The sequence below is a fragment of the Heloderma suspectum genome, chromosome 5 (assembly GCF_057233095.1).
Source record: "Heloderma suspectum isolate Gila_16-S chromosome 5, 16-S_ref, whole genome shotgun sequence".
NCBI lineage: Eukaryota > Metazoa > Chordata > Lepidosauria > Squamata > Helodermatidae > Heloderma > Heloderma suspectum.
In genome coordinates, this window is record NC_139462.1 from 136,254,714 (window position 1) to 136,281,959 (window position 27,246).

The 27,246-nt window shown below is 44.5% G+C and overlaps 1 protein-coding gene across 2 annotated transcripts in view; it reads left to right on the top strand.

Moving 5' to 3' along the window:
* FHOD3 (formin homology 2 domain containing 3) overlaps positions 1-27,246 on the top strand; it is a 455,537-nt gene that overhangs the window by 283,049 nt on the left and 145,242 nt on the right. For both annotated transcript variants that reach the window (XM_084857529.1, XM_084857531.1), the window contains exons 8-10: positions 13,479-13,573; positions 20,602-20,745; positions 22,082-22,320. In XM_084857529.1, the coding sequence (XP_084713655.1) occupies positions 13,479-13,573; positions 20,602-20,745; positions 22,082-22,320 (478 nt within the window). The remainder of the gene's footprint in view (positions 1-13,478; positions 13,574-20,601; positions 20,746-22,081; positions 22,321-27,246) is intronic.

Below are 27,246 nucleotides of genomic sequence, written 5' to 3' on the forward strand. Positions count from 1 at the left end.
CTTGGAATCTGAGGGGATGTCAAGGGCTCCTTGGAGGGCTCTCTCAGTCTAATCCAGTAGCCAAGTCCAGACACAGACAAAGGGATTCTTTTCAAAGCTTTATTCCTCCTTTACAACTTAATAACTCTACAGGTAGCAACTAGATCTGAGCAGCAGCATCCCTATGCCCTAAGTTGGAACAGTTGGTCCCCGTTTGAAAGGCAATTACTGGCAGACCCCTGAATATAAGGACTAGGGAGAATCCCTCCCCTTTTCCCTTGGATCCTCTGGGCGCAACCGTTGCTTGAGCGCCAACCGGGCGCTACGCCTCCTTTCCGCGCTCTCCATTTGGTGCCGCTCTCTGCATCTGCGCCACGCATCCAACCAGTCTGCTATCGGTGCTGGGTCACTCCCTGGACTGCTTTCTAATCTAGGAATGTTGGTGGGAGGAATCTCTGTCAGCTGCGGGCCCTGGGAAAAAGGGGCGCACTCCTCTCCCAGGAGCGACTGCTCTTCCTCCGAATCAGAACTACTCTGGGATTCTATGGGCTCAGTGTCCACCCTGACATCATCCCCGCTCCCATGAGGCCCCCCCTCCTGCTCCTCCCCTGGGGCCCCGGGCTTGTGGGGGTACAGCTGGTGGAAGCGCCACAGCAGCAACGGAGCATGCACATTTTCTGCGGGTTCCCAGGATCGCTCATCAGGCCCGTACCCCTTCCAGTCAACCAGATATTGCAAGCGGCCACGAGAAAGGCGGGAGTCCAGAATCTCCGCGATCTCAAACTCCTCCTCCCCCTCCACCAGCACTGGTGGGGGGGGGGGGAGCCGACTGAGCAATGAGGATCGCCAGAAACCAGGGGGGACAGCAAGGACCGGTGAAAAACAGGATGGATCTTCATGGAGGGAGGGAGAGCTAGGCGAAAAGCAACAGGGTTAATCTGGGCCGTAACCTGGAAAGGCCCCGTGCGGCGAGGTGCGAGCTTCCGTGCAGGCGAGTGAGAGGGGAGGTATTGGGTGGACAACCAAACCCAGTCCCCCGGTTGCAGAGATGGACCCGGCTGGCACCGCCGGTCTGCCGAGGCCTTGTAGGCTGTCTTGGCTTGCTCGAGGGAGTCCCGTAAGAGGTGGTGTACCGCTCGCAACTCCTCTAAAAAGTCCTGGGCCGCTGGCACCGAAGAGGGAGCTAGGGTGGACGGGAAGGCCTTGGGGTGGTAACCAAAATTGGCAAAAAATGGAGCTTGGCGGGTGGAAGCATGGCAGGCATTGTTATAAGCAAATTCTGTGAGAGGCAGCAAGGAAACCCAGTCATTTTGCTGGTAATTGACGTAACAGCGCAGATATTGTTCCAGAGTAGCATTGGTGCGCTCGGTCTGACCGTCCGTCTGTGGATGGTGGGCGGAGGAAAGACGGAGCGTCACATGGAGCAACGCCAGTAGCTCCCTCCAGAAATGGGCAGTGAATTGGGCCCCCCTATCGGAAATGAGGCCCTCGGGCCATCCGTGGAGGTGGAAAACATGCGTCACGAACAGCTCCGCCGTCTCCCTGGCTGTGGGCAACCCTGAGCAGGGGATGAAATGGGCCATCTTAGAAAACAAGTCCACCACCACCAGAATAGTGGTCTTACCGTGTGAGCGAGGCAAGTCAGTGATGAAGTCAAGGGAGAGCAGCTTCCAAGGTCCTGAGGGAGTAGGCAGGGGGTGAAGCAAGCCTGTGGGCTTGCCTGAGGGGGCCTTCACCCGCGGGCAGGAGGCGACATAGGACTTGACATCCTGACGCACACGAGGCCACCAAAAATCCCTCGTCACTCCATGCAGGGTCTTGGCGATGCCAAAATGCCCCGCTGTGGGGGAGTCGTGGCACTGATGGAGGACCCTCTCGTGGAGGGGTCTAGAAGGCACATAGACCCGGCCGGAATGGCAAAGCAGGCCACCTCGCAAAGAAAAGGGGGTAGAGTGGGGGGGGGCAGAGGCTAGCCCCAATTCCTGCACCTTTGTGCAAACAAAATCATCCTGAGCCTGTGCAGAGTGAAGGAGCTCTTCCCAAGAGTGAGGCACCGCAGCTGCCGCCAGGCCTTGGGGGGGAAGCCGGTCGGTCTCCTTCTTGTAAAACACATGCCGAAAAGCTGCATACTTCTCTGGGAGGATGACGGTAGCTGAAGGACTGCCAGAAGCAGAGAAGGGGGGGGAAGGGTGAAAGCCTGGGCAGGGACTGGCGCCTCCTCCTTGAGGCAATGCTCCCGGCAGTAGGGAGATGCAAACTCCATTTGCCGAAACCCCCAAGAAATCTGAGGGTTGTACTTAGAGAGCCAGGAAAAACCCAGCACAATTGGGTATAAGGGAACCTTGGCTAAGTGAACTTGAATCTGCTCAATGTGGGATTGGGTGCGTAGAGTGATTGGAACTGTAATACGGGTCACCTCGCCCGAAGAGAGAGGACGCCCATCAATGGTCTGCACTGCGAAGGGGGCAGGAAGGGGCAGGGTAGGAATCCCGTGTAAGAGGGCGAAGGTCTCATCCATGAAACTGGTCGTAGCCCCCGAGTCCACTAAAGCTAGTGCCTCCACCCCACCCTGCTGTGGGGAGAGGAGGTGAACATGCAACCACAGATGGGAGGGGGGGGTTGGGGAAGGCACCCAGCCAGTGGGGAGCTGACCCCCACACTGGAGGCCCCCAACAAGCTTGGGGGGCAGTCTAGTCAAGCCTGGGGATGAGGAGGAGGAGGAAGGGGAAGGAGAGGAGGAGGAGGCAGCAGAGCCGTGGATTTAATTGGGCAGGTCTTGGCGAAATGTCCCAGACTTCCACATCGAAAACATCGGTGCTCAACTCGCCGGCGCTGAAGCTCCTCTGGCGGCAGTGAGGCTCGGGTAGCCCCCAGCTGCATCGGAGTCTCCTCCACCCCCAGCACCGGAGCAGGGAGTGGGGAAGGAGGCAGGAAACGTGGGGGAATGGGAGGAGGGAAATCCCAGTTCCCGGCGCCCCGCCGGGTCTGGCAGCACCCCTCCAGCCGACTATCTATCTGAAGGCAGGTCTGGATGAGCTCCTCCAAAGTAGGCGGGCAGGGCGTGCGTGCCAACTCATCTAAGATCTCGTCGTTCAAACCATCCAAAAACTGAGCCACTAGCGTGGCATCATTCCATTGTAAATCCTGCATCAGCAAGCAAAAGGTTGTCACGTAGCTGGAAACTGAGTCCTTGCCCTGCCGGAGGCGGCGAATCTCCCAATAAGCCGTCTGCGTGCGCAGGGGGTCACCGAAAAAACGTGTCATGGCTGTCATGAAACCTTGATAGTCCCCGAGCAGGGGGTCATTAGCGAGAAGAAGTCCCGAAGCCCATTTAGCGGCCATGCCCGACAGCAGGTTAATAACAAAATCCACACGAACCTGTTCCGTCTGGAAATCCTCAGGTCTAAGACGCATGTACAGCTCTGACTGGGCCCTGAAAATCTGAAAAAGTCCTCTCTCACCAGAAAACTTCTCTGGCAACGCCACCAGGCACTTGCAGCGTGGGGGAATCGGAGGTGGGGGGGGGGTTGAAACGTTGCCTGTAGATTCTGCACGGCAGCCGTCAGTTGAGCCATCTGATCACGGAGCATCTGGTTCTCTTGCACCAGAGCTTGCACCGTTGGGTTCCCAGCACCCTCCATAAGGCAGTAGGAGAAAAGAGGAAGAGAGGAGAGAGAAAAAAAAGAGGAACGGGGACCAAGCTGTCAAGGGCTCCTTGGAGGGCTCTCTCAGTCTAATCCAGTAGCCAAGTCCAGACACAGACAAAGGGATTCTTTTCAAAGCTTTATTCTTCTTTTACAACTTGATAACTCTACAGGTAGCAACTAGATCTGAGCAGCAGCATCCCATATGCCCTATGTTGGAACAGTTGGTCCCCGTTTGAAAGGCAATTACTGGCAGACCCCTGAATATAACGACTAGGGAGAATCCCTCCCCTTTTCCCTTGGATCCTCTGGGCGCAACCGTTGTTTGAGCGCCAACCGGGCGCTACGCCTCCTTTCCGCGCTCTCCATTTGGTGCCGCTCTCTGCATCTGCGCCGCGCATCCAACCAGTCTGCTATCAGTGCTGGGTCACTCCCTGGACTGCTTTCTAATCTAGGAATGTTGGTGGGAGGAATCTCTGTCAGCTGCGGGCCCTGGGAAAAAGGGGCGCACTCCTCTCCCAGGAGCGACTGCTCTTCCTCCGAATCAGAACTACTCTGGGATTCTATGGGCTCAGTGTCCACCCTGACAGGGGACTGGTCCCAGGGACTTTTCTGGGGCTGAGGACACTGATGCAAGAGGGACCTTGATGGGTGCTTCCATGGCCATGTCCTCTTCTGGATCTGAGAGGTCTCTATCAGAGGCTTCTCCTGAGGAACCCTAGGTCATGGCACCAAGTGGCCATCCATACAGCACCTAAAGACAATCCTGCCTCTAGGAAAGAGTAAAATCTTAGTCTTATCATAATTTATAACCAACTTTTCACTGCTACAATATGAAGAAAATTGATTTAAGGCTCTTCTAAGACCCACTCTTGACAGAGACAACAGTACTACATCATCTATATACAATATAATACTAAGCGCACAATCCTATGGCTGGCTGGGGAATGCTGGGAGTTTTAGGACTTTTTTCTGTCTAAACATGCATAAGATTGTGCCTTAACTGTCATGCTTCCCAATTTGGGGGCATGAAACTCAGAAGAATTAAACCAAAAGCATACAGATTTGCCAATTTATGCAGATATAAGTCAAACAAATATGGAGCCAAACTACATGTTTGGCGCACTCCCTAGATCCAACAATAATCTTTGAGAGCTGACCTCCTTATTCCCATCTAACCTGTAAGGTTGACTCCCAATAGAAACACCTGATAAAAAATAGTAACTGTTTTAGCCATTGATGTCCCCTCCAGTTTCTTCCATAAAAGTCACAAGGAATGAAATTGAACACTGACTTTGAAACAACAAAAACTGTTTAAGTTTACCTCCAGGGGGCTTAGAGCATGGAATCATCACATCATAGAACTGGAAGGGGCCATTTATGCCATCAAATTTCCTCACATTTAATGAGGAAACATTGGCGTGCACTCCTTTGAGTACAGTTCTCCAGCCAAGTGTGGATCCACCTAGTAGTAGTGCCATCCACCCCACACTTTACTAGCTTGCTAAGAGCAATATAATGGAGCACTTTGTTAGATGCCTTGCTGAAGTCAAGATATACTGTGTCCATAGCATTTCTACTACTAATCTACTAAGGAAGTTACCCAGTCAAAAAATGGAATAAGATTAGTTTGGCAGGACTATACAAATCCATGCTGGCTTCCAGCGATCACTGCGTTAGTGTCAAGATGCGTACAGATTGAGCACTTTATAATTTGCTCTAGAATCTTCCCAGGTATTGATGTCAGATTGACTGGTCTGGCTGTGATGGTCTTGGATGTGGTGTTGGAGTACCCTAAGACTCTGGTCCTGGGAGACTTCAACATCCATGTTGAGGCTGCCTTAACAGGACCAGCTCAGGACTTCATGTACTCCATGACACCATGGGGCTTTTTCAGTTTGTCACCAGCTCAACACATAGGAAGATGAGCCCCTCAGGTCGGAAGGTGTCCAATATACTACTGGGGAAGAGCAGAGGGTATTTCCAAGTAGCGCCAGAAAGAGTGAAGTGGCTAGGCCAAAGCCGAAAGGACACTCAGCTGTGGATGTGTCTGGTGGTGAAAAGAAAATCCGATGCTGTAAAGAACAATATTGTTTAGGAACCTGGAATGTCAGATCAATGAATCAAGGTAAGCTGGAGGTGGTCAAACATGAGATGGCAAGATTGAACATCGACATCTTGGGAATCAGCGAACTAAAATGGACAGGCATGGGCGAATTTAATTCAGGTGACCATCATATCTACTATTGTGGCCAAGAATCCCTTAGAAGAAATGGAGTAGCACTCATAGTCAACAAAAGGGTGGGAAAAGCAGTACTGGGGTACAATCTTAAAAATGATAGGATGATCTCAGTATGAATCCAAGGCAAACCATTCAACATCACAGTAATTCAAGTCTATGCCCCAACCACAGATGCCGAAGAAGCTGAGGTTGATCGGTTCTATGAAGACCTACAACACCTTCTAGAACTAACACCAAAAAAGATGTCTTCTTCATCATAGGGGATTGGAATGCTAAAGTAGGAAGTCAAGAAATCACTGGGATAACAGGCAGGCATGGCCTTGGTGTACAAAATGAAGCAGGACAAAAGCTAATAGAGTTTTGCCAAGCTGCCACGCTGATCATAGCAAACACTCTTTTCCAACAGCACAAGAGACGACTCTACACATGGACATCACCAGATGGTTAATATCGAAATCAGATTGATTATGTCCTTTGCAGCCAAAGATGGAGAAGCTCTATACAGTCAGTCAAAACAAGACCTGGAGCTGACTGTGGCTCAGATCATGAGCTTCTTGTTGCAAAATTTCGGCTTAAATTGAAGAACGTAGGGAAAACCACTAAACCATTCAGGTATGACCTAAATCATATCCCTTATGAATGGAGGTGAGGAATAGATATCAGGGATTAGACCTGATAGACAGAGTGCCTGAGGAACTATGGACGGAGGTCCGTAAGATTGTTCAGGAGGCAGCAACGAAATCCATCCCAAAGAAAAAGAAATGCAAGAAAGCCAAGTGGCTGTCTGATGAGGCTTTACAAGTAGCTGAGGAAAGAAGGGAAGCAAAAAGCAAGGGAGAAAGGGGAAGATATATCCAACTGAATGCAGAGTTCCAGAGAATAGCAAGGAGAGACAAGAAGGCCTTCTTAAATGAACAATGCAAAGAAATTGAGGAAAACAACAGAATGGGAAAGACTAGAGATCCCTTCAAGAAAATAGGAGATCTCAAGGGAACGTTTGTGCAAAGACGGGCATGATAAAGGACAAAGAAGGCAGGGACCTAACAGAAGCAGATGGGATTAAGAAGAGGTGGAAAGAATACACAGAAGAACTATACAGGAAAGATCTGAATGTCCCTGATAGCCATGATAGTGCGGTCACTGAACTTGAGCCGGACATCCTCGAGAGTGAAGTCAAGTGGGCCTTAGGAAGCATTAGTAACAACAAAGCTAGCGGAGATGACAGTCTTCCAGCTGAGCTATTTAAAATCCTAAAAGATGATGCTGTTAAAGTGCTGCATTCAATATGCCAACAAATTTGGAACACTCAACAATGGCCGCAAGACTGGAAAAGGTCAGTTTACATTCCAATTCCAAAGAAGGGCAACGCCAAAGAGTGTTCAAACTACCGTACAGTTGCACTCATTTCACATGCCAGCAAGGAGATGCTCAAAATCCTACAAGCTAGGCTTCAGCAGTATGCGAACCGAGAACTACCGGAAGTACAAGCTGGGTTTCGAAGAGGCAGAGGAACTAGAGATCAAATCGCCAACATTCGCTGCATCATGGCGAAAGCAAGAGAATTCCAAAAAACGTCTATTTCTGCTTCATTGACTACGCTAAAGCCTTTGATTGTGTGGATCACAACAAACTGTGGCAAATTCTTAAAGTGATGGGAGTACCAGACCACCTTACCTGTCTCCTGAGAAACCTGTACGAGGGTCAAGAAGCAACAGTCAGAACCAGACATGGAACAACCGATTGGTTCAAAATTGGGAAAGGAGTACGACAAGGCTGTATATTGTCACCCTGCTTATTTAACTTATATGCAGAGTACATCATGAGAAATGCCGGGTTGGATGAATCAGAGTTCAGAATTAAGATTGCCGGGAGAATTATCAACAACCTCAGATACGCAGACGATACCACCCTAATGGCAGAAAGTGAAGAGGATCTAAAAAGCCTCTTGTTGAGGGTGAAAGAGGAGAGTGCAAAAGCTGGTTTGAAACTCCACATTAAAAAAACTGAGATCATGGCATCTGGCCCTATCACTTCCTGGCATATAGAAGGGGAAGAAATGGAAGCAGTGACAGATTTTACTTTCTTGGGCTCCAAGATAACCGCAGACGGTGACTGTAGCCATGAAATTAAAAGACGCTTGCTCCTTGGGAGGAAAGCTATGGCAAACCTAGACAGCATAGTAAGAAGCAGAGACATCACCTTGCCGACAAAGGTCCGTCTAATCAAAGCTATGGTTTTCCCAGTAGTAATGTATGGCTGTGAGAGCTGGACTATAAGGAAGGCTGAGCGCCAAAGAAGTGATGCTTTCGAACTGTGGTGCTGGAGAAGACTCTTACGAGTCCCCTGGACTGCAAGGAGGTTAAATCAGTCCATCCTAAAGGAAATGAACCCTGAGTGCTCATTGGAAGGACAGATACTGAATCTGAAGCTGAAATATTTTGGCCACCTAATGCGAAGAGAAAACTCTCTGGAAAAGACCCTGATGCTGGGAAAGACTGAAGGCAAAAGGAGAAGGGGACGGCAGAGGATGAGATGGCTAGATAGCATCACGGATGCAATGAATATGAACTTGAGCACACTCCAGGAGAGAGCGCAGGACAGGAAGGCCTGGCGTGCTATGGTCCATGGGGTCATGAAGAGTCGGACACGACTGAACAACAACAACAACACATAGGGCAGGGCGTACCCTTAATTTGGCCTTTGCCTCTGGCCATGACGGGGAGCTGTCTAGATATTGAGATGATGATGGTGGTGATGGAAGCCATTAACATGGTCAGACCACTTCCTGGTGAAATTTGGTCTCACGGTGCCAACCTCTCCCTGCAGGGGTGGGGGACCCATTAAGATGGGAGGCTCTTCAATCAAGAGGAGTAATGGGCTCGCTACACAGAAATTCCTTCACTGATGTGTCTGTGGTACTGAAAGCCGGGGTGGGGAACCTCAGGCCCAAGGGCCAAATTCAGCCCTCCTGGGGGCCAGATCTAACCCTCTAGGGTTCCCCAGATGGCCACACCCCCTTTCCCCTGACCACCAATCATGTGGTGTTTTCCTGGCTTTTGTGCAGTTTTCCCCCTATTCTAAAAGGTTGAAATGCCTCTCCTAAGGCTTTCTTACTGGCAGTAAGAACTTTAAGCTAAAATATCCTGGTATTTTTTGTTCTTGTCCCTGGTCCTTTTGCCTTCAGTCCAGCCCACCACTGGAATGTGGCCCCTGAGAGCTTCTCCTAAATGGAACTTGGCCCTCAGACTAAAAAGGGTTCTATACCCCTGACTTACAGGCATGGCCTCCATGGTAGATAGCATCTCATTCCTAATACTAGGCTATTTTACTATTATCTCTGGCAATCTAACGTATTAATATGGTTTAGGAGGCCCTACAAAAGATCTTTGAAAGATTAGCCTTCAATACATCAAGGCAACTAACGATCATTTTTTTCCTCTAATTAGGGCAGAGCACTGAAAGATTCCATTAAATTAAATTTGGGTTCCATAATCAGTCTCTCTTTTCCAACTATTAATTCCTTACTAAACTGCTTATTCTCCTCTTCCGTAGGAATATGTGTACAATAGCACTTTGATCCTTTGGCAGCTTTTCAAATACTTCTGGCTGCAGCCTGACACCATTCCAAGAATCTAATGGACTAATTTTAATGGACTAATCTGTCCATTTTAATTGATAGAGATTGCAGCCCTAGTATTAAACACTAAAGCCAAAGTACACGTCTCTTTCCATCACCTATTGCAAACCACATAGATACATAACAAAGGCTATGAGCAACAAAATTATGAGTAACAAGAAATGTTAGTGACGTTCATTTTCTGTATCACGAGAAGACAACATATCCCGGACTAATAATGCTTAGGGGAAAAAAATGGTACCCAAGGCAATTAATTAAAAAATGATGGAGTGGCATGAGGTATCCAATATTGTTTGAAGCCGAGGGAAGCAGGCGATCCAGTAGAGGGAAGCAGTGCATTTCTTATTTCATAGCTGCCCTTTTCATTTCAGTGCCTTTGCTGCTCTTGTTTCAGACACTGTTACTTTGATTTACTGAAAAGGGAGGAAAGTCTCAAAATCTAGAACATCATGAAATAAGGAGGCTCTAGGGTACTTTAAAAGGTAGACTATCACACTTGAGCAAGTTTGAACAGAGAGAGGAGGAAGTAAGTTCCCCAGCTCTCCCTTCTGAAAAAAATTAGCTCTGGTTAGTATTACAACAGTAATCATTGCTAATGCAGAGAAGATGGAAAATCCCTAGAGCAAAACATTTCTTGCATTAACAACATTTCTGACAGATGTGTCAATGAATGGATAAACCCGATGACAGCTTGGGACCAGGCTACCTGAAAGACTGCCTTCTCCCATACAAGCTTGCCTGGGTCTTCAGACCTTTGGGAGAGGCCCTTCTTTCAAGACTGCTGCCTTCAAAGGCGTGTTTGGTGGCAAGGCAAAAGAGGGCCTTCTTGGTGGACGTTCCCAGGCTGTGGAACTCCCTGCTGTGGGAGGCTAGCTTTGCTTCTTCTTTGCTGCCCTTCCACCAGCAGGCAAAGACCTTTTCCTTCAGGCAGGCCTTTGGTGCGTAAGCAGGTCTGTTGGGTCGGATGCTGTTTGTTATGTTTTTAACTGTGCTTTAATGCATTTGTTTGATTATGGTTTTAATTGGGTTTTATTTATGATTGTAGCTGCTGTGAATGCCATTTCTCTTGGTAGTTATCTGTGCCTTGGTCACATCACATTTTGGCTATTGCAGCATCCTCTGCATACGGCTACTCTTAGAAGAGTGTCCAGAAGCTTAAACTGGTGCAAAATACAGAAGCTAGTCTGCTAACCAGTGCATTTTATCAAGATCATATTATTCCAATATCGAAAGATCTGGATTGGTTTCCAACTGTTTTCCAGGCTCAATTCAAGGTTTTGGTTTTAACCTTAAAACCTCTAAATGGCTTAGGGCCATCTAAAGGATCGCAACTTTGCCTTTTAATTGTTTTAGTGTTTTTATTGTTTTTGTTGAGGGTTTTATTGTTGTTGTAATGCTCATTTTGATATTGTTTTTAACATGTTGTACACCACCTTGGGGGTTTTTTGCAGAAAGATGGTATAAAAATACTTTAAAATAAAGAAGAACACATTCAGTGATTTGGACTTGCGCAGACATCGTCCTTTATGTAATGTTGCACCATCTTTGCTGGATCTGAAGTAATGCTGTGACTTTCAGTTGTAGTAAAATCTTTCAGTGGCTTACTGTAACATTCTGGAAGCCCTGATTCTACCTTCCAATTTTCTGAAATCTGACAGGATTCAGGAGATTCACATAGATCACAGAACATTTTCACCTTCAGTATACATGCATTAAGAGGGCACCTGCACCAGCATGGCATGATGAGATATTCGCTCCTAAGAGATGTGATGACGGCATCATGCTGCATCAGCATACATCACGGGAAGGCTTTCGGCATCTCAGAAGCTTACAACACTGGGGTAGAAAGGGATTGATTTTGGTAAATTTCAGCTCCCATGCAGTTCCATCCCAATTGCAATTGCTAAAGATTGGTGACATCTTTAGTCCTTCATTTGTTGCTCCCTGCATGTGGATGAGCAGTAACAGATGGTGAGTGGTGGCGGAGTCAGCTTAGCATGAGGTTGTGAACTGTTGATATGCTGTCTGCTGTGCACAGCGATTCAAGCAGAATCTATACACAATTCGGAAAATGTAGAAATTCCATTACTAAACATTCATTTTTTTAAAGGAAGTTAAAAATATAATGACATTCAAAATAACAAATATTGCAAATATAGTTTCCAAACAGAGAAGCCAATCCAATGCAAGAAGTGGATCTTTGGTTTTCCGATAAATCTTCGCAGCCAGCAGCAGATTTTCAAACACAACATCCTTTGTATGAGTGGTGTGCAAAAATGCAACAAGTGATCCACGCAGAAGAATAAAAAGAAGGAAAAGTTTACACCTCTGAAGGCCCAAATGGAAATAAATACATGCAACTCTAATTTCCTTTTTATATGCATTCCTTTGTATTGTATTTTTGCTTGCTGCTGCCCAATCCATTTACCTACTCATGCAAAGACATAGAAAAATATTATGTGTGCATACTTCATAGATTATAGTCCACACTTCTTTATGTGCTGACCCAGATATGGAATTGTGCCTTCGTAAGCCATGGGCAGAATGTTCTAGAAAGCTTTATAAGACAAGTAGTCTGTCTGTTAGCTCAAACATATTTCTATCATGGCAGGGATTAAAGTAATTAATTTTTCATGTTATTGGAAAGTTGTTCCCTCATAAATGGCATGCGTATAGGTCAGAATCATAGATAGATAGATAGATAGATAGATAGATAGATATCCTTTTTGTTTGCAGGTCATTCTCTCTTTCTCTCTCTCTCCTCTAGAAACCACAGAAAGCTATTGTTGTGGTGGGGATATAATTTCTACCAATTACATATCTTCTTTGAGCCTAGTGAATGTATTTCACGTGTTTTTCAACAAGTTCTCATGGTGCAAGAAATATACATAGAAAAGAGCAGAGCTATTTAAAAAAAGCATGATTGCAAAGTCTTATTTCTCACACTAAATATTAAAGTATTGTAACATTTATACAAACTGATCTCCTTTCTTCCTGGAGAATGTTTAGATGGATCTGATGAATGAAAGCTGAACTAGATATTACAGCTGCCATGGGGTGCTGCTGAAAACAGCAACCCCCTGGCAGCTTCTCCCATTCAGTCCTGTAACAGATAGGAGCATTCACCATGTGACATAGTCGCATTATCAAGTTGCAAATGTTTCCACCCCACATTATTGGCTGGTTGTGGTACTGGCAGAGAAACTCTCCATGTGGTGCTGTAGGAAGGGGCACACCTTGCCTCTGGATGGTGATGCTGTTTTTGGTGGCATCCTCATAGCAGATGTAATGTAGCCCAGCTGTACTTTAAGATCTACGGTGCCAGTCCTATTTCTGCTTGAAGTAATTCCTCTTGAAGCTAGCAACAGTGCTGGTAGGCCTCCCTCCCTCAGCAGGCCCATCACCGCCACACTACCCTCTCTGCCACCTGCTTGCTCACCACTGAAAGAGCTATGGCTGCTCACCTCTTCCTCCCCACTACTGCCCAGAGGGGGAATGGAGGCCAGTAGACCGTGGTTACTTGTCTTCACTGCCTCCCCTCCATCACCACTCACTTCTCCCCTTTTGGGCCAGAGGAAGAAGGCAGGTGAGCAAGCAAACATGGATAGCAAGAAGAAGCACCAGCAGCTTGAAGGTTGTCAGACGTGGGCCCCTTGCCATGGGCATAGGCATCAGTTCCAACCATGCTGACACCTGACATCAGCCATGCTCAGCTGGGTTTACTTCCAAATAAAAATGCATAGTATTAGACTCTGTTAAATGTTCTCATGCACTACCTGTTTGCTCTGGCTGTGGAGTGGGGAGTTATAGGACTTTTTCTGTCTAAACATGCATAGTATTTTCTGTCTAAATATGCTAAGTTTTTTTTTTAGCATCTACATTGAACCACTTATTTTGCATCTAACTAATAATGCTGAATCCTGTTTGCGTGATGCTGTTTGATCCACTTTCCTAATAGTTCTTGCTTCCCTTTTAGATCTCAAGGCGTGGTCCAATGTCATGGAGATCCTGGAGGAAAAGGATGGAGTTGACACAGAACTTCTGGTTTATGCAATGACTTTAGTAAACAAGGTTTGTTTTCACTTGGGATTTATACATCCAGATATATAGCACACAATTTTCTATGGCAGCTGACGATATTTGAAAGCAAAAGGAAAATCCTCCTTTAAAATTCCAGTAAAAAAACAACTTTAAAACCTTAAGAACATAAATTCTGGTGCCTCCACCCACGTAGTAGCTTAACAACCACTTATTCCATGGATGTAATATGTCCCCCCTTCCCTGTTTCCCACAACTTATGTAGGAAAAGCTGCTGTTCTGTCAGCTTGGGGGGAGGGGGAGTGAGCCTACAGCAGGGGCCAAATTTCAGTCCCTTTCAGACCTAAGGGCCAAATCCAGCCCCCCGGGATTCCCCAGAAGGCCACACCTCTGTCCCCCAATTACTGGTGGTTTGATGGTTTCCTGGCTTTTGTGCAGTTCTTTCCTCATTCTAAAACGTTGACATGCCTCTCTTAAGGCTTAGTTATTGGCAGTAAATGCTTTAAGCTACAATATGCTGGTAGGGGGGTTGGGGGGACTTGGGCTGCCCCTTTTGCCTTTGGCCTCTCCCACCACTGGAATGTGGCCCCCGAGAGCTTATCCAAAATGGAACTTGGCCCTTGGGCTGAAAGAGGTTCTACACCACTAGCTTACACAAAATGGAATTGATTCCTGCATCTGTTATCTCTCCTTAGGAGAGGATAGCTGAATTTGCCCTCAGAAATGAATTTGTCATGGTCCGCAACTAGTCTTACAGGTGGGCCCCTTTAAACTGAAGATGGAGCATGGTGGGCCACCCCCTAGTGGGTTACCAGAAAATTCAATTCTCATAACCACCATAGTTACTCTTTCTGCATACTTGCCTCTGAGGGAGCCCGCTGTTAGTCTTCAAGGGCTGGCCTGGTTTGGCCCTGTAGCCTCTAGTTGCTGATCTTCATTTTATGTGAAGGAAAGTTGCATTCAAAGTCCTTGCTTAGGATTTGGATCATACAATTTTATCTATTGTTATATAAGCACAGCAGAATGCATAGCTACGGCTGCAAAAATCATATGGTTTTATTTGAAATATGAATCAGGAAATGAGAGTATGAATAAGCATAATGGTGATTCATAATCATAATGGTGATCGAAATAAGAGTCAACTATTGTGATTTTCAGAACGTCGCTGATTTCTGCTTTTTAAAAAGAAAATTTACTAACTATAATGAACTTAACAGATCAGAATGTTAATGAGATTTTTTTTGTTTAAAAAGAAGCCAGGAAAAAAGCCATCACTTTGCCTTCTTGTTTAGCTCTCTCAAGATTACACAATTTTAATAGTTATTCCATTGCAAAAAACAAAACAAATAGCCAAAACCCAAACTTGAATACATAGACATATACTTCAGAGAAAACTACTAGTGAATCAGCCATGAGAAAATATTTAGGAAACAGTCCTTAACAAAATTGAAGTACTTTGGCCACATAATGAGAAGACAGGATACCCTGGAGAAGATGCTGATGCTAGGGAAAGTAGAAGGCAAAAGGAAGAGGGGCCGACCAAGGGCAAGATGGATGGATGATATTCTGGAGGTGACGGACTCGACCTTGGGGGAGCTGGGGGTGGGGACAGTCGACAGGAAGCTCTGGTGTGGGCTGGTCCATGAAGTCACGAAAAGTTGGAAGCGACTGAGCGAATAAACACACATACACATTTTAAAAAAACAAACATCTGACCTTCCTTTTTAGCCATAGGAAAGTAGGGAAGTATGTGGGAAGAAAAATATGGTGATACCTCACAGTTTTGCATAAGATATCAGGGTTGCTGAAACTCTTGTGCTGTCCATTATATCATTTCTAGGCCTTGAATGTGATGTCATCATGACAGTGATATACTGTGCTGCATATCACTTTCTCAATCTAGTCACCTCCCATAGCCATGTCTGTGGCTCCATAGAAAGATGGTGATGACCTCACATCACCCACTGTGACCTCATTTGAGACATCATCTCTACAATGAATGTGGACAAGAAGTACAATATTAGTGGCTGTAATAAGTCCCACTATTATTGTGGGATCACAGACCTCAAGTCAGAACATGGGAGAGAATTTGGCAGCTTTGAATTTCCCTAGGTGGAAAATAATTCTTGCTTTTAAAAATGATTTTAATCTTGTTTTGCAATATCAGCATCCTTCTGATTTTTGTGGGTTCAATAATGGCTGCCATTGTAAACCTTTGTAATAATTTTTTAAAAAAAAATCAGCAATGTAATTGTGTGTGTGTGTGTGTGTGTCTGTATGTATGTATGTATGGGCACAAGAGTACCCCTTTAGTTAATGCGAGTAACACAAAAAAAAGGTCCCACCATTATAATCCTCAAAATTCTACTGCTTATAAAAGTGACAGCTGTTCAAGTGAATAACTTTGAACTTGGCATCCATAATCTAGCTGATGAGGTCTACAATCATGCACAATTTCAAACCAATCTGATTCAAATTGCCACAGATACAGCAAGTTAAAAAGTGCTGAAAATTGACACTTCTGTACATTTTACTCAAGCTGTGGGTTGTCACATCATATACTATTTTCAAATTCTGGGGGAAACTACTGATGTACATTATTCAGGCTTGTTAAGGAGGTGTGCCTTTCATTGGTTTGGTGAAATTCTGAGCAGCAGTTTAAAAATTATCAAGGTTTTCCTGCCCCATGAAAGCCTGTGGCAGAAACTGCTGGCCAAGTTATATCGGGCATGCTCAGTTTCACACAGAAGCTACAATGCTGCCAGTACACCAGTGTTTTGAATTCTACTGTTCCTCTTAGCATTCTTTTTTTTTCCCTAATACTTTTTATTCTACTTATCTTTATAAATGAACCAAAGAACACCAACAACATAATCATCTCTACAGTTTCCAACATTACAGTATTCTTAAGAGGACCCATCAATAATGAAATAGAGAAAAAAAAGAGAGAAAGAAAGGAGATAATATAAAAAGGAGAGAGGAGGGCAAAGGTGAAGGAAACAGAAAAAAAGAAGAAAAAACACAAAAACAGAGGGAAACAAAGCAAATTATAAACAGAAGTTTACATAACAAACTTAAATTTAAACTACATTACACATAAATTTCAAATACCACTCTACTTAAAAATTATACCAATCTTACAGGTCGATACAGCATAAGTAATCAAATACAGGCTTATAACAAAGAAGCAAGCTTACAATTCATTTCCATTGGCCATATCATGCCTTTTAGCTACTATATAATGACAAAGCTTAAGAACAACCAGCCAGAAATATTTACTAATCCTAGTATCATAATATTGATAATATTGGTAATAATAATTTAAAAGAAAAAAAAGAGATCATAAAGGATAAAAAATAACAAAAAGATAGAACAATCACTAATATATTTTATACTATCTATATTTTAAATAGTATCATTTCTAAATATATAAATGAGTGTGCACATCTCTGTACACCCTCACACAGAAGATTTAAATACGGTCTATCATATCCATTTTAAGAGAGGAAGAAAAAAAAAGGAAAAGGATAAAAAAAAAAGAACGGATATACATAATCAGCTACCTCTGGCCTAGCCTGGATCTTACAGTCTAAACATAGCCAATTGACAAATCATGTTTGTAAATTCCAGTTCATGGAGCTAGAGCAGAAGTCTCGCATGTTTTTCCGATTAGCCACGCCTCCACCATTTCATGATTTAGAAACTTCTTCATCTGAGCTTCAGAGAAAATGCAAAACGTTGAAGGATATTTTAAATGATATTGTAAATTCATTTGTTTTGCCAGGTTTCTCACCTTGGTAAATAACCTTCTTTTATCAACAACTTCTTTGGTGTAATCCGGAAATAACATAACTCTCTCTCGTTTCGATTCCCCCAAAAGATCTCCCCCCTGTCTTGCCAAACACAGGATATGATTTTTTGTGGAAATTCTTGCAAATTGAACTATGATCATATAGTCAGTCCCATTAGCATTTGGCACACGGAATGTATGCTCAATGTCAAGTACATAATCAGATGACAAAGGAAGTATCTCATGCAGGAGCTTATCTACAAAAGTAAGCAAATTTACATCAGTAGAGAGATCTTTGATACCAACAATACGCACATTTGCTCTGCATGTGAAAGCCTCCAATTGTGAGATTCTTGCAGAAAAATTATTATGAAAAGCTTGCGAGACGGTCTCCTGTGCTGCCACTCAATCTTGCAGCTCGTTAACCTTCGCCTCCATTTTTTGCCAAGAGTTGTTAATTAAGTCCACAGCCCCTTGCAGGGTGGTGATGGAATTTTGGATTGTATCCAGTCTCTTAGCCTGTCCTCTTAGCATTCTGACAGTCAGAGTTAGGTAGCAAGAAATTGTCAACTGAGATAAGAGTGAGGTAATTTTGTAGGCAGATGAAGAGAGGAAAAGGAAAAAGCTGTGCTTGAATCTTGTGCACGCTTACTCAGAATTAATCTATTATGAACATATCTATTCATTTTTACACATCCGCTCAATTAATGACTTGTTGGTGTTTTGTTCTGTGTGTGTGTGACTCGGAACACTGTAATAATGAATTTCCTTTTTAAAAACCAGGGAAATTCAACCATCCAAAAACTTGCTGGTTTAATACCAGAGTTAAGGCTATCTCATGTTGGCTCAAGCTCCACAAAACCAGGAAATGGGAAGTTTAGGCTGATGCCTTAACAAATGTGCCCTGAGACCAGTAATTATGTTGTACAATGTCATAAATTGTGCTTGCTTACATGCAACAAACAGGCATAGGTCAACCCACAGGAGGATTCTTCTAGCAGTACAGTAAGATAGCCTTAAGTCTTGGTCTTCAACCAGCAAGCAAGAGACTAAAATTACACGATCTCCTGCAAAAAAAAAAGGCAACTTTGAATATACACTAGCAGAAGGAAAGGGTTCAAGGGGATCTTGCTACAGCTGGGAGCCACACCCTTCCTTGAAAATTACCCTCCACCACCGCGTACACACACACACACGGCTAGGAACATTAGGATTTTTTCCCCCTAATATTCGTAACCATGTGTGGAGCCCCTGATTTTCAGGGGCGGTGGCTGGGCAGAGAAGGGATAAACCTTCCGCCCCTGCATGTTACAGCCCTCCCCCCAAACCTGTAGTTACAGTGATTAATTAAAGAGAAACGGAAGGCAAAGCTGCACACTGCTCATTAAAAGTAATGTCTGCTTTCTCCACTCTTCCCTCCTGATAACCTTTTCCGTTTGTGTTGTGAGCCTGTAAGCCTGCAGAGAGGGACTGTCTTGTTTGCTACTGATCAGAGCTAAAGTGCTCTGGGAGCCTTTTCAGCTGAAGAATGGGGCAACAATCATTTAAATGAATGAATGAATGAATGAATGAATGAATGAATGAATGAATGAATGAATGAATCATCCTCCCTGAAGACCACAGGAATCTCCTCTTGTTTTTCAGGCATATTCACAAGTCCATTCCCAGTGTAAGAGTGCCAGTTACAGTATTGATCAAATAGAATACGATACCGCTCTATACAGTTTCCCTGTGAAATTGCTACCAGGAGCCCAATAGTGACTGGTCAGGCCCACGGCTCTTCTCCCATTTTATAACTTGGGGCAACACTCCCTGCCACACCTCCCCGTTGCCAAACGTTGCCATTCACAGGCTAGATTGGCTTTTAATGCAATTTGCTGAACATCTTCATAGAAAAATCAAACAAAGGGACTTTCTAAAAGTGTTGTGTGATAAAAGGAAAAAAAAAACCTTTTGCTTCATGCCTTGAATATAGTAGATGTCTGCCAGGACCCGATTTTTGTTGGCTAAGCCTCAGTCAGTTATGAATGGAACAATATTCTCCCCAAAGCCAAAGAGGTAGCACAGTCATCGGGAAGGTTTCTTTCTTTCTTTCTTTCTTTCTTTCTTTCTTTCTTTCTTTCTTTCTTTCTTTCTCAAATGCATCTAACCCTTTATTCCCTTTCTGAGCTCTGCTGCTAAGTGTAGCCAGGGAGGAACTCAAATACGTATCTTAATCTTAAGGCAGAGACTTCTGGAGGCCAAAGCTAAGCGTGAATACTTGAAGTCCCACCCCTATATTTAATGGGACTTACTATATTTAATGGGGAACCTCTTTCAGCCTAAGGACTGAATTCCATTTCTGAGAAGCTCCCGGGGGCGTCATTCTAGTGGTGGGCGGGGCCGAAGGCAAAAGGGGTGGGGTCACCCCCCAAATACCAGCATAGTCTAGCTTAAAGCTCTTCCTGCCAGTAACTCAGCCTTAGGAGAGGCATCTCAACCTTTTGAATGGGGAAAAATTGTACAAAAGCTGGGAAACCACCAAATGGTCAGTGTTTAGGGGAAAGGGGATGGGGCCAGGGGAAGAGGGCATGGCCTTCTGGGGAATCGCAGAGGACTATATTTAGCCCCCAGGCCTGGGTTTCTGCACCCCTGCCTTAGTAGCACCTGTTGTTTTCTTTTTATACAAATGAGTATTATTTTCAGAATGTTGTAGCCAAAGTTAAGTACTTTTACCCCTTATTTCAGTAGGAGAGTTAAGTATGCTGAAATAGATGGTACTGAAGAATGTGCACCTTTATTTGGATCATGCCCTTGTTACCTATTATATTAAAGCAGGGGTGAGCAACATGCAGGCTTCATGCAGCCCCCTGGGCCTTAACTGTTCCTCCGTTGATGCTGAATTTGCAATGGTAAACTGCAACAGTGGCCTAAAAAGACCAAATTTAGTTTTAAAGCCTTGTTTTAATGCTAAATGTGGCCTTTTTACACCACCATCATGGTTCGTCATCGGAATCTGGCAAAATGCCAATTGTTTTCCTGATGCTGCTGCCCAAAATCACTGGCCTGCATCCCTGGGAGATTCTGGGAGTTGAAATTGGCCTCTGGAGCCCCCAAAGTTGCCCACCCCTGAGTTAAGGGATTTGTTAAATTCTCTCTCATGCTGTATTTCATCTTCTCTCCCTTCCTTCCTTCCTTCCTGATCACAGAAATCACCACTGACAAATGCTTATCCACCTAAATTTAATTTGAGAACAAAGAGATTGAAATCCTTTTGCCTTTTGCCTTTCAGACATTGTCTGGCTTGCCAGACCAGGATTCCTTCTATGACGTTGTTGACTGTCTGGAAGAGCTGGGCATTGAAACTATTTCCCAGAGACACTTGAGCAAGAAAGGAGCAGACTTGGACTTAGTAGAGCAATTCAACATTTATGAGGTAAAAGAACATGCCCTATTCTATGCATTGTGGAGCATGGGCGTACTTCAAAGTTTAGGTTGCAGGGGAAAGTCCAACCTATGGTTGTATTACACACATTCAGGCATTTGATAGTGTAGGATAGCTAATAATAAAATGCACCTCATGCTAGACATGGTTAATAATACCCCAGGGCAAAAAAAAGTATGTTTATCAGGCTCCTTGTATGCACGTTTGTCTGCAATCAAACAATTTTAACACTGATAGTTTCACATCCAAAATGAGGTAAAGTTATTTCCCGTACTTACAAAAGTTCAGCTTAAAAGTTCTCCACATGCATAGTTGTTCTCTATATTGATGGTCCAATAAGTCCTCTTTTATGAGTTTAGATTAGAGCAGTTCTTATGCTCTTGCAGCAACTGAACATAGAAGAAGCCACATGCACCATATTCATGTAAAGTAACCGATGGTAGAGTATTTGGGGGGAGAGACAGAATATGGATTTCTTAATGTGTAATGCTTTCAGACTTTACAAACTGAAGGCCATATAGTGTGGAATAACAGTTCTGTGTCAATGCCTTTGAAATGAATGTACTTCCTGTAGTAGTAAATCCTGCTCTGTAAAACCTTAAGATGTATTATTTTGCCTTCCCAAGTTCCCACGGTAGCTTAACCTCTGACTTGCTGGAGACTGTAGGCTTCTAACTTTCAAGATGGCAAAAATCTCTAAGGCAGAGCAGCTATCAACAGAGCTGCGTGCTCCATCTGGTAGGAAAACGGCAGAGTACTTTCAACCACCTACCCACTCTTCCTTCTGGAAACTGGTCACCCCATCTGCTGTAGGAAAAGAGTGCCTAGGATCCTATTGTCACTGGAGGGACAGGAAGAGAAGGGCCCTTCTATTTCCAGTAATCGTCTTGGGAGCAGGGAGGGGATGTGAAGCATTGGGGCGGGTGGGGGCTCTCCCTCCCGCACCCTCCATTCTGAGATCTCTGTTAGCCTGTGTACAGGAAATGAAAACCCTCCTGGTCAACCCCTCCTCCCCAACTTTGCTGGAAATTCCAGTATCTGCCTCAATTTCTCATGCAATAGAAGATCCCTAATATTTCCAGCAAGGATGTGGGCAAGGAGGAGGCAGCAGATGTCCTATGTTTGTGATCTGTGAATGAATAGATTGACTACTGTGTCGTATAAAAGAAACATCGCAAGGCTCCACTTGAGCCCCAGGGAGACGGCAGGAACAGATAGCTCCAGATCCCTCAGCAAATGAGACAGGCCACACATATGATCTGTATAGGAACTGGAAAGCATTAGCTATTGTGTTCACAGTCTCCCACAGCATTCCATTCCTTTGCAGATGACACTGAGACACGAGGATGGGGATGACAATGGTGAACCTCCTCCGAGTGGCCGTAAAGACCGAAGAAGGGCCAGTCTTGGCTGCAATGAACGAAGGGGGCTGGAACGTAGGAGGAGCCGGAGGCATTCCGTCCAGAGCATCAAGAGCACTTTATCAGCCCCTGCCAGCCCCTGCACTCAAGTGAGCCCCAGCTTCATGTGTGGCCATGGGCAGGGCACCGAAGATCTCAGTGAGAAGTGAGTGCAAGAAATGGGAGATGTTCCTTGTTTGTCGTTGCTTTACACCTTTCCATTTTATTCCTGGCCGGTAATTGATTGATAAGACTCCTTGCCCCACTCTCCAAATTCTACCTTACTCTACTTAAAATGGCAATTCTATTAAATTATACACACAAACACATAGTTTCTTAGAGTGTCTTGTTTACTTTATTGTTGGTTCCAAAAATGAGACAATGTCTAAGGCCAGCTATTATTGATATACGAGTGTGCAAGCTTCAAAGTTTAACCAAGCTCATTTCTAGGGGCAATGGCCTTTGGAACATACTGGGGGATTAGATACTTAGGTAACTTTCCAAGTACCATGAAAATTGCAAGAAATGAATGCAGAAAAGTTCTTTTAGGTTCTGAGAATATATACGTGGGGAAATTGAGATTTTATGGCCTGATGCAAAAGAAAGCTGAAAAAAGAGCACAAGTTATTACGAAGAGAAGATGTTTTAATGAACAGTAGCATTGAAAAGTATCATCTTAGTGTTTGGCTGTCAGCACCTGCTCAGGTTCAAAATTAATAACTAATATCTGGCACACTATAGATAGTTCTCTTCATCTTCCCTTCATTCATTTTCTGGTCATGTCTGAGGATCCTCTATTCTTTCTAACTTGCACACATACCAAGCAATCTTTATCTTTGTCAATGAGTATGTGAGAAACTGCTGATACTCTTGCACATCCCTTCACTGTCATGCATGACTTTTTGAAACCATCCAGAGTATCCAACTAATAAGGTGTTTTTCTTTGCAGGATGCCAACATTTATGACAAAAAACATTTTCAGGTTTCAAAGTTTCAGGTTTCTAAACTGATACCATTTCACAGGACTAATTTTCTGCTGGTAATCCAGCCAGCCGGTGACTGCTGTTTTATATGAAATAGACCAAAAAGTATTTCCACATAAAGTGAGAATAACAATAAAACATTTCTAAGTGGGTATAAGACCACTGAGCACCAAACTAGGCTTGACACTAAGCATGTCACTCCCCCCCCCCCCATCTGTCTACTGAGAGGAGATTTTTGTTGGAGCATAGTGGGAGAAGAGAGTATTCATTCCTCTTCCTATGCGCTGCAGTCCTGCTGAAAATTTTTGCCCCTCACCTACTATTAATTGTTACCACACACAAAAAAGACACGACCAGAAGTGTCACTTTTAGTGTTACATCTAGTTTGACCGTGACAAGCCTAGAAGTAGCGCCTCAAGCTGGTCAACAAAGAACTAAAACATGCTAAAATGATTACCATCAGCCAAAGCGTGGATTACAACCTAACTCACTGCCTTTCTAGCCGGGTTTGTGAGTACACATTTGATTGTGAGCAGCAGCCAGATTTTGCTCTCTGAAGAGCGTACCTGTTCGATGCATGTGTTTCCAAACATGGTTCTCTCATTCACACGCTGTATGTTTTAGGCATATACTTAAAAAAAAAACCTAGTGTATACCTGAACCATATATGTGAGCCAGGAATCTTCACATTCCTTCCTGAAGGTTTCTTTCTATATATGCGGGATATTCACCTTACTCTTCAAATACTGTTTCAGTTTTGGTTAACGCTACAGGATATGACTTCTTTGTCCAAAAGGATGGTCAAAGGTAGCAAAATATATGTCTATGTATAAAAGCATACTGTGCCTGCCTGTTATGGTGATATGTTCAGTACACTGATCAGCATGACATGTTTTCTCTCTGCTATCTCATTCATGTTTGCATTCTGTCTCTGTTTATTGGTTGGTTCTAAAGAGATTTTGAGCCTGAGAGCCTCCTGGTCTTATGGGCTGATTATGAGGAGGGCATTGTTTTTGAGGGAGCATAAAGCATTGGCCCTGTGAGTACAAATGTGGACTGAACTTGCTGTGCGCCTGAGCTTGGCTCTAGGTGTCGTGTCTTAGGCCAGGAGTGTGGCTAGAGCTCATGTGAATGGTGTGGTATGTTTGTTAGGGTGGTTCATCTGAATGAGATGGAAGATATACACTTGGCCTTTCTGAAGGCAAATTCAGATATCTTCTCATAAGGAGGGAGAAAGACAATGCATGAATCAATTCCATGTCTCTACGCTAACTAATCATGTGACATTCAGATCATTGGCCCCCAGCTCCCACTGTGGTAGATTGTAAGTCTGCTGTGCATGGATCTGACCACGTCTGAGATCTGCATGTCAGCATTTTAAATGTCAAATTATTAACAAATATACATAAATAAAAATCAGTGCAGTGGAGTGACTGCAGTGTTGGTTCAGCTCAACTGTGAAGCTTGATAAGTGGCTTTGAGCAAATCACTACTGCCGCTATCCCACCAGACACCCCCCCCCCACACACACACACACATCTTCCAGGTTCCTTCCCCTTATCTCCAAGGCTCTTTCTTCAAAGTCTCAGGGTCCAAGACTCCAGAGACCTGGCGGTCCTAGCTAAGCTTGTGTTGTGGCCTGTTCCCTCTTCCTCCTCACTGCCCCCCTGCTGTGTTCACTTCCGTTGCCAATGGCATCCCTTTATCTGTCTATTTATTAAAACATTCATAAACTGCTTCTCAATCAAAGATTCTTGATGCAGCTAAATACAAGGTCCCCCAGGCCCCAGTGGGCTCTGAGAAAGCCTATGAGGGATCTCCTACATGTGTGTAGAGCTATTTTTGCCTTGGATCTGTGCTCAAGGGACAGTGCAGATTGTGCTGAGAGCTTTTAATATGTGGTCAAACTGCCTACTTCTTTAAGCATAAGCAATAAACTATGGACTGCCTCATTTAAACTAGGAAAGTGGAATTTCAGTAATAAATTCATGATAGAAGCAAGCAACCTTGGAAGAAAATAAAAATGATACCTACCATGACTTATAAAACCCTCCAGTTCAATGGAACATTTTTCATTTTCTGTTTATTCACCTGCAAGGAGTTAAAGAAGGCTCGTTTTCCAAGTGCAATGCAAAGTAGATTGGTCTGATATTAGAAGGTGGAAAAATTGGGAACTTGGAAAAAAAGTGCCTAATAATCAACTCCCATAAATATATGTTTTAAAAAATAAATCTGGCAACGTGCCGGAGGTCCTTCAATTGCAGATAAATAGCTCAATTTTATTTTGGTGGAATTAGGATTGCATCCAAGGACTCTCAAATATGTTGAACAATTATTTCAACACAAGAATTTAAAGAAACTGAACTATGGAGGTTCCAAGATCATTATCTGTTATTATTGTTGTTGTTGTTATTGTTGTTGTTGTTGTTTAAAGTGGTCTTATTAGTAGCCAATTCATCAGCACCCTAATACCTTTACTTAGCCAATTTACTCTAAAAGTGTTCAGTTCTGTAGCTCCAAATCTGGATTTAGGAACTTCTCAACCTCTCCTAGTTTGGCGGAAATCTCCCCATTCATTTAAAGGGAAGTTGAATGAGATCATTCAAAGTTGGAATGAGATATTTGATGGAATTAATGAAATTACTAGTATTTTACAAAAACAAAAATATTTGAGGGCTGAATAAGGTGGCGCAAAGAAAAAATATTCAGTTTGGCGCCTCAGAATGCTATTGCACTTCAGCTCAGGTCCTAGGCAAAAGCTCACCTTGGTTGATTTTCTGAAGCCTAATGGGGAAATCAGAGAAAGGCCTATAACTATTTTTATTTTAGGGGAGAACTGAATGAAGTGTAGCCCTTTTGGTGGGGACGAAGCCTGCCAGATTTCAGACAAATAGGTATTCAGGGTTTTGTGCTAGGTACCTTTAAATTGGCAATTTTTAAAAAAAGGTTACCCTACTTTTATGTGTGCAGTTTGCATGAACATATGATGTACAACCTAGAGTTGCCTCTAGGTAAGTTCCTGGCAGACTTTCAGAAGGATAGGTGCAGAGGTTAAAAAGTTAAGAATAAAAACAGTATTGGAGGTTTTTAAAAAATAATCTGCTTTCTGCTCAGTAGGCATCAAAGTTACAGAAAGAGCTAAGCTGAGAGATCAGGATGGAGTCGGAGCTGGATGTGGCCATGAGGCAGAGGCTGGATGGGCGTGTCTAGCATTCTAAGCAAGCACTCAAGCCCACCACTACACTCTCACCCTGCTAGGTCCTGGCATAAGAGGCAGGCAAGCAGGCAGGCAGGCAGGGAAAGGGTCATGTATGCTACTTTACCTACAGGCAGGCATTGTGCCATGATCAGAGAGTCTGCCAGGCAGGCATTTCTGGAGACATCAGGATAGAGGCAAAGGAGGGAGCAAGACATACCACCTGGATGAGTGCAGAGGCACTGCGCTGGCGCAGAGCTTTCACTCCATGTTCAGACTTGATTGCAACGGGTCCAGGCAACTAGTTCGTAGTTACCAAGTTCTTATAGGTGTTCCTTCTGGTAGGGAGGTGTGGAGCTAGCTCCCTGCAGCTGTTCCTTCTTTGGCTAGTGCGTGAGGCCAGGTTGGTCTTCCTCTTGCCATGAGTTGAGATACTGCACTGAAAGAGAGGCAGGTGGGCAGAGGCCGTGGAAGGCAGCATTGAATGTGGGTGCCAGATGCATCTAAGCCTTAAGCCCGTGACTTGGCATGCCCAGTGTAGGAATCCCCAAACCCTGCTACATCATCCTGGCATCAGGCAGAGAGGCAGTGGGTGGGCATTTCTGGAGTCAGTGAAAGAGCAGTAAGAGCAGCAAAGTGAAACACCTAGGCACACGCCTTAAGCTTGTGACTTGGGCGCTCCCAGCATGACAGCTGCCAAGCCCCATTTCATCATTCTGGCACCAGGCAGGGGAGAAACGCAGCACTGGGTGTGAGTACCAGACACATGTGTGCCTTAGGGTTTAGGCCCATGGCTTGGCGCACTCTGCATGGCCATCACCAACCCCTGCTACGTTATCCTACCATGACACAGAGAGGCAGGCAAAGGAGGGGTGAGTGGGCCTTTCTGAAGACCGCAGGAGTGAGGCAGCAG